Genomic DNA, 15,315 nt, shown 5'->3' on the forward strand with positions numbered 1-15,315 from the left:
ATTTTAATCACCTTTTTTCCATGTACACTTAAGTTTCTTGGCCCATATCCCATAGTGACTGAGTGGCAAACCTCTAATCTGAGTAAATTCAACTCTTAGCCTACCCTGGCTCTGCACCTGGGAAGCTAATTGTGCTGGGGAAAAGCATAAAACCATGCTGTGCTGTTTTACTTTTTATTCTATAATCACTAACCCCAAGTGGGTCCTTTAAGATGGTTGACATTCCTGCTGCATTCCTCCTTTCCTTCACTTTCTCACAATATGAGATCAGTATCACATACCTTCCCTTCTCACCTCAAACCTCCAAGACTTCCTCCTTGGTCTTTACTCTAAACTGGTAAATACATTAAGTGACCCAGCAGACGTTTCCACTTGGATATCTATTAGGCATCTCAAACTTAACATGCCCAGAAAAACCCTCCTGGTTTCCCTACAACCTGTCCCTCCTACAGTCTTTCCTGTCTCAAGAAATGGCAATTCTATCCCTTCCATTGCTCAAGCTCAAGACTTTAGCATCACCATTTATCATGTGTTCAATTTCCTATTTTATATCCAGTCCATCAGCAAATTTTGTTAAGTTTCCCGTTAAAACTATATGTTAAATCTGACCATTTCTTTTTTTATTTTATTTTATTTTATTTATTTATTTGAGAGAGAAAGAGATAGCGAGAGCAGGAACACAAGCAAGGGGAGTGGGAGAGGGAGAAGCAGGCTCCCCTCTGAGCAGGGAACCTGATGCAGGGCTTGATCCCAGGACCCTGGGATCATGACCTGAGCCGAAGGCAGACGCTTAACAACTGAGCTACCCAGGCGCCCCTAAATATGACCATTTCTCATCCTTCTTCTACTACTCTTACCCAGCCATATTTGGTCCCTTAGGGTTTTTGGAACATGCCAAGGAAATTCCTACCTTAGAGTCTTTGTACTTGCTCTTCTGTCTGTCTGGAATGCACTTTTCCTGGATTTTCACATGATTTTCTTCCTGAGTTCCTTTATATTTTTGCTCAAATGTCTCCCTATCAAGAGAGGCCTTTTTGGACTTTCCCATATAAAAGAGCAGCCCCAAGACATTGTGCTCTGTCTTACCCTTGTAGGAGAGGAAAAATAATTTCCCCTCTACCTCTCTAGGATCTTGGTTGAGACCCCCCTTAATAAAAGATTAAGAAGGGGGGGCACCTGGGTGGCTCACTCAGTTAAGCGTCTGCCTTCAGCTCAGATCATGATCCTGGGGTCCTGGGATAGAGCCCGGTGTAGGGCTCCCTGCTCGGTGGGGAGCCTGCTTCTTCCTCTCCCACCTCTTGTTCTCGTACTTTCTCTCTCTCACGAATGAATAAAATCTTAAAAAAAAAAAAAAAGACAGTTTAAGAGGGGGAAAAAAGCAAACAGAAGTTTACATGTATGTCTCCTGTATACATGGGGGAGACCCAGAAAAACTGAGTGACTCCCCAAAACGGCTGGAGCCATCACTTTAAATGCCATCTCCAGCTAAAGACAAGAGATGTGGAAGTGTGGCAGCCAGTTATGGGAGGTTTTCAAGTCACAGTAAGGGAGGGTGTGGTTGTTATGCAGACTTAAGTGTCTGCCTTCTTTGATGAGAGTTTCTTCCCAGTAGTTTTCGGAGCTTTTCCTGTATTTGCTGTTACGTAACAGTAGTCAGCTTAAAATAATTTTTATGCCAGGTATACCTCGGTGGCTCAGTTTGCTAAGCGTCTGCCTTTGGCTCAGGTCATGATCCCAGGGTCTTGGGATTGAGTCCCCGCATTGGGCTACTTGCTCAGCAGGGAGGCTGCTTTTCCCTCTGCCTGCCACTCCCTGTGCTTGTGCGTGCTCTCTCTCTCTCTCTGACAAATAAACAAATAAAATCTTTTAAAAAAAACCTAATCCTTATGCCAAAGAGGCATATTTTTGAGTGACAAATTGTGCTCCCCTTCACCCTACATTACTTTTCCCCAGAGCACTTATCCTATCTGAAATATTATATATTTCCTTATTTTATTGTCAATGCCACCTCCCTAGAATGTGAAGACCACGAGAGCAGGAACGGTTTCTATTTTATATAATAAATGGGCTACCCATGTCTCATCAGGTCTTTCAGATGACACTATTTGGACCGAGCAAATATATTCCGATTCCCAACACTTTTTTTGTTAAAAAGCTATTATTGCTTCTACAGGTGATCATTTTCAGAAAGTGGAATTAGCACTGACAGGCACAGGACTTCCTGTCTTACTACAGTTTGATCCAGGAAAGGTCCTTAATTTTGCACCTTGTTTCATGGGTGAACATTCAGAGCTTCTTTGTATTATGCAAAATCGATCCAACTCACTTCCTGTGATGTACCGCTTTCAAAAAACTGCACATTTTAAAATTGATCCTGAAAGGGGTAAGATTGATGAAGGATGTATCCAGGTAAGATAATTATTCGATGCTTTCACATGCTTCAAATATTTTAAGATTCGCTAAACTGACATGCAGAGGATTAAAAATTTCATATTGTTCCACCAGTATTATAAATTGTATCTCTTCTGTGGCCTTGTTGTGAATACCTCATTGTGAATACTGCCTCGTTGTTGGCACTTATACAGTATCCATAATTATTTGTTAAGTGACTTTCATGTGCCAGGAAAAGCATTTGATGCTGTAGGGAATGTGAAGGACAAAACATAGTTATTGCGTCCAAGCATTTTTTTTTTTTTTTTAAGCTCAGAGAGTATCGTCACCCCAGGAGGCAGGCCCCTAAATTTAAATATCTAGCATGGAGCCTTAGCCCTCCCTGCCTTGGGTGGGTGCAGGAACAGGTCCTGAAGCCTTTGTCTAGGACAGTGGAACCCAGCAACCCGAGGGGGGATGCCCCTGAGCCAGTAGCTGCCCATAGCAGCAAAAAGTGAAAAGGAGGTAGGAATCAGGCACTTGTCCCAATCTCAGAGAGGCTGAAAGGAGTGCAAGATGCTTTGGGACTCACCGCTAGACTGAAGGTTGGCCAAGCCGGGATGCACACATGTGGGACGAGTGGAAGTCCAGTGCCTCACCGACAGAGGCTGTAGCCCCATGCCATAGTTAACCCAAGACAGAAGGGAGGGGCTTGGCAGTTTGGCCTCTGAGGCCTTGCCCCACTGTGAGGTGAGGTGCTATGGAGGAATCTAGCCACTATAGTCTTAACTACTTGCTGAGGGGTGAGTTTCTCAGCCTTTTGCACAAGCGCATGCCCCTTGCCCCGCAACTTGTCGGCGGCCGACGTGAAGGGCATCCTGCAGCCACTGGTCGCAGGCATTATGTGCTGCGGGCACAGTGAGGGGTGGCGGGTGCGGGGGTAGGCTCGCATCAGGAGGCTTGTCGTCATCAGATAGGCCAGCAGATAGCGTTAGCAGGTGCCTGAATGTAGGGAGGACAACAGGTCCGGGCACAGGCTCGGGTCTCGGCCCAGGTGCTTGTGGTCCGGAGTGACTCGTACAGGCCCACAGCTGGCACAGTAGGGACATATCCTGCCACTGCAGCCCCGCCATGCCCTCGCGCAGTCACGGGGAGGGGGGGGTTCCGCGTGGGCGGCGCTGGTGGCGTAGCGGGGCGGGGCTGGGACGCAGGTGGCGCCGCTCAGCTCCTGCTGTAGGCTCGCTTCTGCTCCCTCGTGGAGCCCCCGCTGACAGCGTGCCGACTGCAGACGCCGTGCGGGAGTGGTGGCAGCCCGGCTGGGACACAGCCCGCGTCGCCCCCTGCCTTGGCCTAGGGCAACCGGTTCCTGGTCGGTTCCTGGTCCTCCGGTGCAGACAGCGGTGCCTCCGCCTTTCCTCCAATGCTCCGCCCAGTAAGAATTTTTTTTATGTACTAAGGAAGTGTAAAACCTACAAACCAACAGTATTGGTTTAAGAAAAGTGCAAAATGTGTTGAAAGAGATCTATAACGGGGTGCCTGGGTGGCTCAGTGAGTTGAGTGGCTGCCTTCGGCTCATGCATGTCATGATCTTGGAGTCCGGGGATCAAGCCCCGCGTCGGGCTCCCTGCTCAGTGGGGAGACTGCTTCTCCCTCTGCTCCTCACTCCGCTTTCGTCCTCTCTCTCAAATAAATAAAAAATCTTAAAAAAAAAAAAAAAAGATCTATAAGAACATGATATAGAAACTCAGAAGACAGTGTTTTTACTTCCAGCCAGGTAGCAAGGTCTTTTCCTATGATAGTAACATGAGCCAGAACCTGAAGGTTGAGCAGAATTTTCAAATTTGAAACTGATGATACTTAACTGGCCTAGGCCTCCAACTGCTGGTGTGGAGCAGACAAGTTGAAGTCTGAGGAATACCTGTGAGTCCCAGGCCAGTTTCTGTCTTTCTCACTACTCACATAACTTTTGTCCTTGTCCCCTGAACTGGGGTTGGCTGACTGTGCTCCACAGGCCAAATCTGGCTTGCTGCCTGTTTTTTAAAGTAAACTACCGTTGGAACATGGCTGCTTTTATTGTCTGTTGTCTATGGTTGCTTTTGTGCTACAAAGGCAAAGTTGAATGGGTATGAGAGAGCTGTGTTAACTTTAAAAATAAGACAGTTAAAGGGACACCTGGGTGGTTCAGTCGGTTAAGTGTCTGCCTTGGGCTCAGGTCATGATCCCGGAGTCCCAGGATCGAGCCCCACATCCGGCTCCCCGCGCTCAGCTTCTCCCTGTGACCCTACCCCCTCTCGTGCGCGCTCTCTCTCAAATAAATAAATAAAATCTTACAAAAAATAAGATATTTTACCAGCCAAACTGGGTTTATTTGGGAATAGCGGAGAACTGTAATTCGGGACAAATAAGCTATGGCAGAAACCATAGGCTAGTCCAACAACCAAAGAGAGGAACCTCATTTTATGGAGGAGGAGGAGGAAGTTGGGAGTGGTTATTTTGAAGGAAAGTCCATTGAAGAAAAGCAGGAGTTCAGGATGATGACGGTTTGTTGTTGGCTGAGTTGCTGGGGCAGTCGATTTCTTACAGGAGTTGCAAGGTAACATCTTTTCCCCTTGGGACCTGTAACTGATGATTCTTTCCAATCCACGTTTCTTCCTATAATTGAAGTCTAGTGGCAGGGCGTGAGAGCTCCTTCTTCTGGCCTCCCAATTCCATTTTAGTGAGGTTTCCCTTTATTAATTTTTATAGTTATATGGCCCATAAAGCCTAAAATATTTACTATCTGGCTATTTACAGAGAAAGTTTGGAGCCTTGCTCTAAACAGTAGCAAGCATGAATGCTTTCAGTTTCACCTCAGGTTCTTATGTTACTATCTTTTCTCCACTGCATTGTGATATGGCTCATAAAGTTATTGATGGAAGCTTTCTCCCAGTTGCAATCAGGAACTATTGTACACATGTTTAAATGCATGCAGCTCATATTTATAACTCTTCCTGCTTCATTAGAATGACTCACTTCCGTCCCCTCAAATTTGGATAGATTTAATCAGTCTTTATAGAATAACAACTGATGTTAATCATATTATGCAAAAACATTTGCCTTTTACCCGCTTCCTAGACTTTCTTTAGTTCAATCCTCTTAAATCTACCAATTTAGTTTATTTTCTCCAGCGACATGCACCCTTTCAAAACGTGTCTGATAGCTAAGTTCCAAATTTCATTTTTAACCCTCTGTGTTTCTGGGTTTCTCAAGCATTAATAACTTTCAGATTAATAAAAAGTGAATGTGGGAAGTGTGGGGGGGATGCGGGAGAACTGTGGCTTGCACAGGCTGGTCAAATCGTCTGTTAGAAGTGAGATATTATTCTTTTTAAGAGATTTAAGAGATTATTCTTTTTAATACTAGCTTATTGAACTAGAATTCACATACGATAAAATTCACACATTTTAAGGGTATGTAATTCAGTGGTATTTAGGATAGTCAAAGAGTTCTGCAACCATTAGCACTAATTCTACGACATTCTCATCACTCCAGGAAGAAGCTCTATGTCCATTAGCAGTCACTCCCTCTTCTTATTCCTCAGCCGGTGGCAGCCACTAATCTGTTTTTTAATGTCTATAAATTTCCTTGTTCTTGACATTGCATATAAATATAATCATAAAATGTGAGGACTTAGTGTTTGGTTTCTTTGATACAGCATTATATTTTCAAGTTGCTTCAGTGTTGAAGTATGTGTCACTACCTCATTCCTTTTTTATGGCCAGACTGTACTCCATTGTATGGATAGCCTACCTTTTGTTTATCCATTCATCAGCTGATGGGCATTTGAGTTGTTTCCATCTTTTGGCTATTATTAATAATGCTGCTATAATTATATTGTTAAAACATTGTTATGACATCCTTTTATGGTGAGGACACTTAAGATCTACCGTCTTAGCAAATTTCAAGTGTACGATATAGTATTGTTAACTATAGTCACCATCTCCAGAACTTACTCATTTTGCAGAACTGAAACTTTGTGCCCTTTGACCAACATCTTCCTATTTCCCCTTCCCTCCCACCCATGGTAACCACCTTCTACTCTCCTTCTTGTTGTTTAACTATTTTAGATTACACATGTAAGTAAGATCATACAATATTTGTCTTTCTGTGTCTGGCTTATTTCACTTAATGTTCTCTAAGTTCATCCATGTTGTCACAGATGTCAGGATTTCCTTCTTTCTTAAGGCTGAATAAAATTCCATTATTCTTATGCATGTGGATATCCAGTTTTTCCAGCACCATTTATTAGAGACTGTCTTTTTTCTACTGTGTGTTCTTGGCATTCTTGTTGTAGTCTAGTTGATTATAAATGCACAGATTTATTTGTGGGCTCTCTATTCTGTTCATATGTTTATATGTCTTTTTTATGCCAATACCATACCATTTTGGTAACTGTAGCTTTGTAATATAGTTTGAAATCGGGAAGTGTGATGCCTCCAGCTTTGTTCTTTTTGCTCAAAATTGCACTGGCTATTCAGAATCTTTTGTGTTTACATTAGGAGAAAAAGAATAAAATACTTAGGAATAAACTTAACCAAAGAGGTGAAAGACTTATACACTGAAATATTGACGAAGGGAATTAAAGAAGGCACAGATAAAGAGAAAACCATCCTGTGTTCATGGTTAGGGAGAATTAATATTTTTAAATGTCTATACTACCCAAAGTGATCTACAGGTTTATTACAGTCCTTATCAAAATCCCAATGGTGTTCTTTACAGAAATAGAAAAAAACCTAGAAATTCATATGGACAGGTTTTCAGTACTCTTCAGTATAGACTGAAGAGTGGAATTGTTGAATCATGTGATAATTCTGTTTAACTTTTTGAGAAACTATCATACTGTTTTCCAATGAAATTGCACCATTTCCTAACTCTTACCAGCAATGAATATGTGTTTTAATGTCTTAATACCGCCACACCTTTGCCCATATTTGTTAATGTCCTTCTTTTTGATTATATCTATCCCTGTGGGTACAAAGTTGCTTCTCACTGCAGTTTTCATTTACATTTCCCCAGTGACTATTGATGGTGAATGTCTTTTCATATGCTTATTGTGCACTGGTATATCTTCTTTAGAGAAATGTTTATTCATGTCTACGGTAGGCAGAATAACGACCACCTAAAAGTGTGCTTATCCTAATCTGTGGAATTTGTGAATATGTGGTGTTTCATGGCAATGGAGGATTTAGGTTTTAATTGGAAGTAATGTTGATAATCATTTGACTTTAAAATGGGGAGATTAATCTGGATTATCTTTGTGGGCCCAATATATTCACAGGGGTGCTTAAACATGAAAATAGAAGGCAGAAAAGTATCAGTATCAGAGTGATGTGATGTGAAAAATATTTGCATGTCCATTACTGGCTTTGACAATGGAAGGGGAGGGTGAGGAGCCAAGGAACACGATGGCCTCTAGAAGACAGGAAAAGATAAGGAAATAGATTCTCCACTAAACTCCAGAAATGAACGTTGTCCTGCTGAAATCTTGGTTTTTGTCCATTGAGATTGGAGTCGGACTTTTGACCTACAAAAGTAGAAGATAAGAAACTGAGCTGTTGTAGCCCACAGAGTTGTTTGTAATTTGTTATTGTAACAATAGGAAACTAATAAAAAATTCTTTACCCATTTTTAATTGGGATATTTGTCTTTTTGTTGTTGAATTGCAAGAGTTCTTTATGTATTCTGGATACAAGTCCTTTATCAGATATGTGAATTACAAATATTTTCTCCCCTTCTGTGGGTTGTTTTCACATTTTCTTTTTTGTCCTTTGAAGTACAAAAGTTTTAAAGTTTGATTAAGTCCAGTGTATCCTTTTTCCCCTTTTGTCACTTGTGCTTTTAATATCATGTCTTAGTAGCTATACAGTATCCAAGGTCAATAAGATTTGTTCCTATGTTTTCCTTTAAGAAATTTAGCTTATGCATTTAAAATATATTATCCATTTTGAGTGTTATTTAGAGGTCCAGATTCATTCTTTTACATATAGATGACCAGTTATCTTGGAATCTTGGCATACTTATTGAAAAAACACTTGACTGTAAATGTAAGAGTTTATGGACTCAATTCTATTTTATTTATCTATGTTTATCCTTATGCCAATATCACAGTGTACTGGTTAGTGTTGTAGTAATTTTTGAAATTGGGAAATGTGAGTCCTTCAGATTTGATCTTTTTAAGGAAATTTTTGACCCATTTGAGACCCTTGAAAATTCATATGAATTTTAGAATTAGCTTACTAATTCCTATAAAAACAAACAAAAAAAGAACAAAACACCCCAGCTTTGCGCAGTGGCAGTATTGTAGCCAATGAGGTTTATCCAAGGCGCGATTATTGCTAATTGAAAGAACAAAACACCCCAGCGGCTAGGATTTTGATAGGAATTGTATTGAATCTGTAAATCTGTTTGAGAGTATTTCCATCTTAACAATATTAAATCTTGCAATTTATGAAAATTGGATAGCTTTAATTTCCATTTATTTATGTCCTTTTAAATTCCTTTCAGTGGTGATTAGTAGTTTGCAGTATACAGGTCTTGCCATTCTTTTAAAAATGTATTCCTAATATTCTATTCTTTTTGATGAAATTATATTCTTAAATCAATTTTTGTATCGTTTACTGCTAGTATATAGAAATGCAATTGATTTTTTTATATTGACCTTGTATCCTGTAACCTTAAAATCATTATTTGTGATCATTTTCACTGTGTTCTTTGGGATATAAGATTAATGTTATCTGTGAATAGAGACCATTTTATACCTTCCTTTCCAATTTGGATGAATTTTATTTCTTTTTTCTTACATCATTGCCCTGGCTAGAACCTCTACTATGGTATTAAATAGAAGTGACAAGAGAGGATATTTTCCTTCTTCCTAATCTAAGGGGAAAGCATTTAGTCTTTCACCATTAAGTATGATGTTAGTTGTGGGTGTTTCATAGATTGCATTTACAAACTTGGGGAAGTTTTCTTCTACTCCAAGTGTTTTAGGTGTTTTTACTGTGAAAATTTGTTGTATTTTCTCAAGTACTTTTTCTGTGTCTATTACAGTGATAATGTGTTTTTTGCCCTTTATTGAGATGGTATATTACATTGACTGATATTCTGATGTTAAACCTGGGATCATTCCCTGTTGTACGTAGTGAAAATCCTTTGTACATATTGCTGGATTCAGTTTGATAGTATTTGGTTGAGGAATTTTGCATATATATTCATTAGGGACATTGGCCCATAGGTTTCTTTTCTTAAATGTCTTTGGTTTTGATGATGGAGTAAAACTGGTGTCACAGAATAATTTGGAAAGTGTTCTCTTCAATTTTTGGAATAGTTTGTGAAGGACGGGTGCTAATTCTTCTTTAAATGTTTGATTAAAAAAAAATGTTTGGTAAAATTCACCACCAAAGCCATCTGGTTCTGGGCTTTTCATTATCAGAAGTTTTTTTGATTTCTAATCAATCTCTTGTTATCCCAGGGCTATTCAGATTTTTTATTTCTTCTATAATCAATTTTAGAAGTTCGCAACTGACTAAGAATTTGTCCATATCATCTAGGTTATCTAATTTGTTGGCATACACTTGTTCATCATATTACCTCATACTTTGTTGTGTGTGTGTATGTGTGTGTGTCAATTTTTGGTTTTCTATTTACTGAAATCAACTACTTTGTTTACATGCATTTTATTTTATTTAAATGGTATTTTTCTTTATTAAGTTTTTAATTTTAATTCCAGTGTAGTTAACATTCAGTGTTATATTAGTTTCAGGGGTACAATATAGTGATTCAACACTTCTGTATATTACTCAGTGCTCATCATGATAAGTGCCCTCCTTACTCCCCATCACCTGTTTCACCCCCCCCACCTCCCCTCTGGTAACCATCAGTGTGTACTCTTTAGTTAAGGGTCTGTTTCTTCATTTGTCTCTCTCTCTTTTTCCTTTGCTCATTTGTTTTGTTTCTTAAATTCCACATATGAGTGAAATCATGTGGTATTTGTCTTTCTCTGACTGACTTATTTTGCTGAGCATTATACTCTAGCTCTATCCATGTTGTTGCAAATGGTAAAATTTCATTCTTTTTAATGTCTCAGTAATATTGCATTGTGTGTGTGTGTGTATATATATATATGGCATCTTTATCCATTCACGTATTGATGGACACTTGGGCTGCTTCCATGATTTGGCTATAATAAATAATGCTGCAATAAACATAGAAGTGTATATATCTTTTTGAATTAGTGTTTTTGTATTCTTTGGGTAAATATCCAGTAGTGCAATTGCTGGATCTCAGGGTAGTTCTATTTTTATCTTTTTTTTTTTTAAAGATTTTATTTTTATTTATTTGACAGAAAGATTGAGAGAAAGAGAGCACACAAGCAGGGGGAGCGGCCGGCAGAGGCAGAGGGAGAAGCAGGCTCCCCTCTGAGCAGGGAGCCCAATGAGGGGCTCGATCCCAGGACCCAGGGATCATGACCTGAGCCACCCACGCATCACCCTTTTTTTTTTTTTTAAAGATTTTATTTATTTATTTGACTGAGAGAGAGATAGTGAGAGCAGGAACACAAGCAGGGGGAGTGGGAGAAGGAGAAGCAGGCTTCCCGCGGAGCAGGGAGCCCGATGCGGGCGCGATCCCAGGACCCTGGGATCATGACCTGAGCCTAAGGCAGATGCTTAACGACTGAACCACCCAGGCGCCCCCCACGTGTCCCTTTTTAAACCTTGTTAAAAATTTATTTATTTATTTATTTTTGATAGGAGAGTGTGTGAGAGAACGTGCGCACAAGTGGGGGGAGGGGCAGAGGGAGAAGCAGACTCCCCGCTGAGCGGGGATTCCCAGGACCCTGGGGTCATGACCTGAGCCAAAGGCAGACACTTAGCCCACTGAGCCACCCAGGCGCCCCTTAAATTTACTTCTAATTACAGCTTTTGCTGTATTCCATGAATTTTGACATGTTGTGTTATAGTTTTCCTTCATCTCAGGGTATTCTCTAATTTCCCCTGAGATTTCTTTGACCCATTGGTTACGTAGGAGTGTATAGTTTAATTTCTACATATTTGTGAGTTTTCCATATTTCCTTCTCTTTATTTGTTCTTTTTAACAATTTCTATACTTTATTGATAGTCTCTATTTTTTGAGATGTTTTCATACCTTTTCTAATTCTTTTTTTATTGAGATATAATTGACATAGCATTAGTTTCAAGTGTACAATGTAATGATAATTTGTATATATTGGAAAATGATCACCATAATAAGTCTATTTAATATCTATCACTATACATAGTTACCAATTTTTTTCTTGTGATAAGAAGTCTTAAGATTTACTCTTGTAGCAACTTTCAAATATGTGATATATATTTGTATATATATATAGTATTATTAACTATAGTCACTATGCTGTACATTATATCCTCATGACTTACTTATTTTATAACTGGAAATTTGTACCTTTTGACCCCCTTCATCCATTTCGCCCACCTGCCTCCCCTTGTCTTGGCTGCCACCGGTCTATACTGTGTATATATGAGCTTGGTTTTTTTTTGTTTGTTTTTTGTTTTTAGATCCCACATATAAGTGAGTTCATATGGTATTTGTCTTTCTGTGTCCGACTTATTTCACTTAGCATAATGCCCTCAAAGTACCTCCGTGTTGTCAAAAATGTCAAGGTTTTGTTTTTATTTTATTGCTAAACACTTGATCTTTCTTGTCTTTTTGATAATAGCGATTTTGACAGGTGTGCCATGATACTTTATTGTGGTTTTGATTTCCATTTCCCTGATGATTAGTGATGTTGAGTGATGATGATTAATGAGTGATATTTTTTCCCATTCCATGAGTTGCCTTTTCATTTTGTTGATGGTTTCCTTTGCTGTACAGAAGCTTTTTAGTTTGATGAAGTCCCACTTTATTTATTGTTTATTTTTACTTTTGTTGCCTTTGCTTTTGGTGTCTTCCTTTAATTCTTTAGTTATATTTTCTTAGAGCATATTTATAATAGTCAACTTACCATCTTTGTCTAATAAATTCAACATTTGGGTTTCTTCAGGCACAGTTTCTATTTATTGCATTTTTTCTGTGTGTTGGCCATACTTTCCTCTTTCTTTTCACGTCCCATATTTTTTTGTTGAAAGCTGGGCATTTTAAATGATATAATTTGGCAACTCAAATCAGATAGCTCTCAAGACATTGCTCTTTGTTTTTGTTCTTCTTTTTCTTTAGTAACTTTGTAGACTGAGTCTGTAAATGTTGTTTTCTTTGTTATGTGCAACCAATCAAGGATCTGCTCAGTTAATTTAGGGGTCAGCTAATGATTGGGCAGAGCTTCTCTTAAATTCCTTGAATCAATAAGTCTCACAGCCTTTGCCAAGAGCCTTTGTGTAAATGTATTGGGTGAGGCATATCTTCATTGTTCTGTCAGGTATTTTATAGCTTTTTTTGGCCTTTAATTTCACCTTGTACAGAGTCTCAAAGTCAGCCAGATGTCAGAAATTAGAGCTTTCTCAAATCTTTCCTGGGCATATACACTGTCCTACGCATGTGTGTGGTGATCCAGATTCCCAGGAATATGTCAGAGCTTTTCAAATATCCTCTGAATATTTTGTGTTTTTATTTTCCTTTCTTTTTCCTTTTTTTCTTTTTTGTTTTGCCTCTTGTTGGCCTTAAATGATAATGCTACTTCAAGTTGCTGTGATGTTTAGCAATTGCTGCTGATTTTTTGATAAGGGGGAGGGGAAGAGGGTACAAAACTGGGGGGAGAGAGTTGTTCACAAAGAATGAGCCCTGAACCAGGTCAATTAAAAATAATACCCTGGGGGGGGGGGCGCCTGGGTGGCTCAGTCGTTAAGCGTCTGCCTTCGGCTTGGGTCATGATCCCAAAGTCCTGGGATCGAGTCCCACATTGGGCTCCCTGCTCAGCGGGGAGTCTCCTCCTCCCTCTTCCTCTGTCTGCCACTCTGCCTACTTGTGCTCTCTCTATCTCTCAGTCAAATAAATAAAATCTTTAAAAAATAATAGTAATAATACCCTGGGGCACCTGGGTGGCTCATTGGGTTTAGTGTCTGCCTTCAGCGGCTCAGGTCATGATCCCGGGATCCTGGGATCGAGAGCCCCGCATTAGGCTCCCTGCTCTGCAGGGGGCCTGCTTCTCCCTCTCCCTCTGCTGCTCTCCCTGCTTGTGTTCCTTCTCTCTCTGTCAAGTAAATAAAATCTTAAAAAAAAAAAAAATACCCTTATAGGAGGCTTTTTAGCTAGCTTCTAGACGGGATAAATAGGGACAATTCTCTGGGGATAGGATTTTTGGAGAGCTCCAAACCCAATCTTTTCCCTCCCTGGCTGCTAGGCTAATAGTTTTTACAGCTGCCATAGTTACAAGGCTGTTGTTTTTCAAGGAGAGCTCAAAACTGGGAAGAGGAGGATGGGATTACAGTGTATAAAAATGACATGAAACCTGTTATTCTTTCAGAGATTCAGCTATTTTAAAAAATTTATTTAAATTCAATTAGCCAATATATAGTACATTAATAGTTTTTGGTGTAGTGTTCAATGATTCATTAGTTGCGTATAACACCCAGTGCTCATTACATCACATGCCCTCCTTAATGCCCATCACCCAGTTACCCCATCCCCCCACCCACGTCCCTTTCTGCAACCCTCAGTGTGTTTCCCAGAATCAGGAGTCTCATGGTTTGTCTCCCTCTCTGATTTCTTCCCATTCAGTTTTCCTTCCCTTCCCCTATGATCCTCTGCGCTATTTCTTATATTCCACATATGAGTGAAACCATATGATAATTGTCTTTCTCTGATTGAGTTATTTCACTTAGCATAATACCCTCCAGTTTCATCCATGTTGATGTAAATGGTAGGTATTCATCCTTTCTGATGGCTGATCAGCTATGTTTTTCTTAAATACTCCTTGGATTTTTATAAGCTTTTGGGTAATTTTAAAATATGTGTAAAGTTGATTTTGACAGTTATTCCAGTGGTTTCTTTCCCTTGTAGAGGAATAGATATTTGGAGATCCTTGATTTGCTATTCTGGAGGTGCTTCAGTAACATTGTTCTTAATTTTTTCTTAAATACTTTTCCAATAATATATATCTTAAAGGTTTGTCAATGCTGTTTATGGTATTTCTAAGCTACTTTTATATTATGGTGATGGACTAGCTCTCCTTTAAAATTTTATAAACAGTTTTTTTATTTGCTTTTTATTTTTTCCAACAGTTTAATATTATTTTTGTAATCCATTTGGACTGCTAAAAACAAAATACCATAGATTGCATGGTTTATAAGCAACAGAAATTTATTTCTCACAGTACTGTAGGCTAGAAGTCCTAGATCAAGGTGCCAGCATGGTCAGGTAAGGGCCCTCCTAAAGGCCCTGTCTCCTAATTCCATCACACTGGGTGTTAGGTTTAAATATGTGAGTTTTGGGGATTCACAAACATTCAGCCTATAGCAATTGGTTACTTTTTTTTTTTTTTAGAATGTGACATGTTCATTCATTCCACATCAAGTAGGAGTCTTTAAAGTGAAGCAATTGATAGAGATTATTGGCTCAGTGGCAGATGAAAATTTGCAGTCATCGCTAAAGCCTTTTCATCAAATATATTTAGCTTTCAAGAGCGTCTGCAAACCTTCCACCAAGAAAGTTGTGATGAAAATTAATCCTGGTAAGCTAATGTGGACACTTATTTTTTTTTTAAATTAAGGTTATATAGGATTATTTTAGCACACCAATTGCTTAGCTATGTGTATCAAATGTGGTCTGATATTGTGGTACTTACCTTATGAATGCATGAAAATCACTTAGAAGGCTGGTTAAAATAGATCTCACTGGTCTGTATCCCAGAATTGATTGTTAAATAGGTCTTTGGTAGAACCCAAAGATTTGCATTTCTAACATGTCCCTGACAGTTGC

General features: G+C 39.4%; 1 protein-coding gene, 1 non-coding gene and 1 pseudogene across 2 annotated transcripts in view; 2 read left to right on the top strand and 1 right to left on the bottom strand.

The window, feature by feature from the left end:
• Positions 1 to 15,315, top strand: part of CFAP47 (cilia and flagella associated protein 47) — a 495,620-nt gene that overhangs the window by 23,985 nt on the left and 456,320 nt on the right. The window contains exons 8-9 of the mRNA XM_045873173.1: positions 2,174 to 2,409; positions 14,881 to 15,067. Of these exons, the coding sequence (XP_045729129.1) occupies positions 2,174 to 2,409; positions 14,881 to 15,067 (423 nt within the window). The remainder of the gene's footprint in view (positions 1 to 2,173; positions 2,410 to 14,880; positions 15,068 to 15,315) is intronic.
• Positions 3,183 to 11,868, bottom strand: LOC123843147 (leucine repeat adapter protein 25-like; annotated as a pseudogene).
• On the top strand, positions 8,688 to 8,823 carry LOC123851249 (U4 spliceosomal RNA). Its single transcript, XR_010406334.1, has one exon. It is a non-coding gene; the product is annotated as a U4 spliceosomal RNA (small nuclear RNA).

This window comes from Mirounga angustirostris, unplaced genomic scaffold, assembly GCF_029215605.1.
Source record: "Mirounga angustirostris isolate CCGP_5_RB_7025 unplaced genomic scaffold, mMirAng1.0.hap1 SCAF_11, whole genome shotgun sequence".
Classification (NCBI taxonomy): Eukaryota; Metazoa; Chordata; class Mammalia; order Carnivora; family Phocidae; genus Mirounga; species Mirounga angustirostris.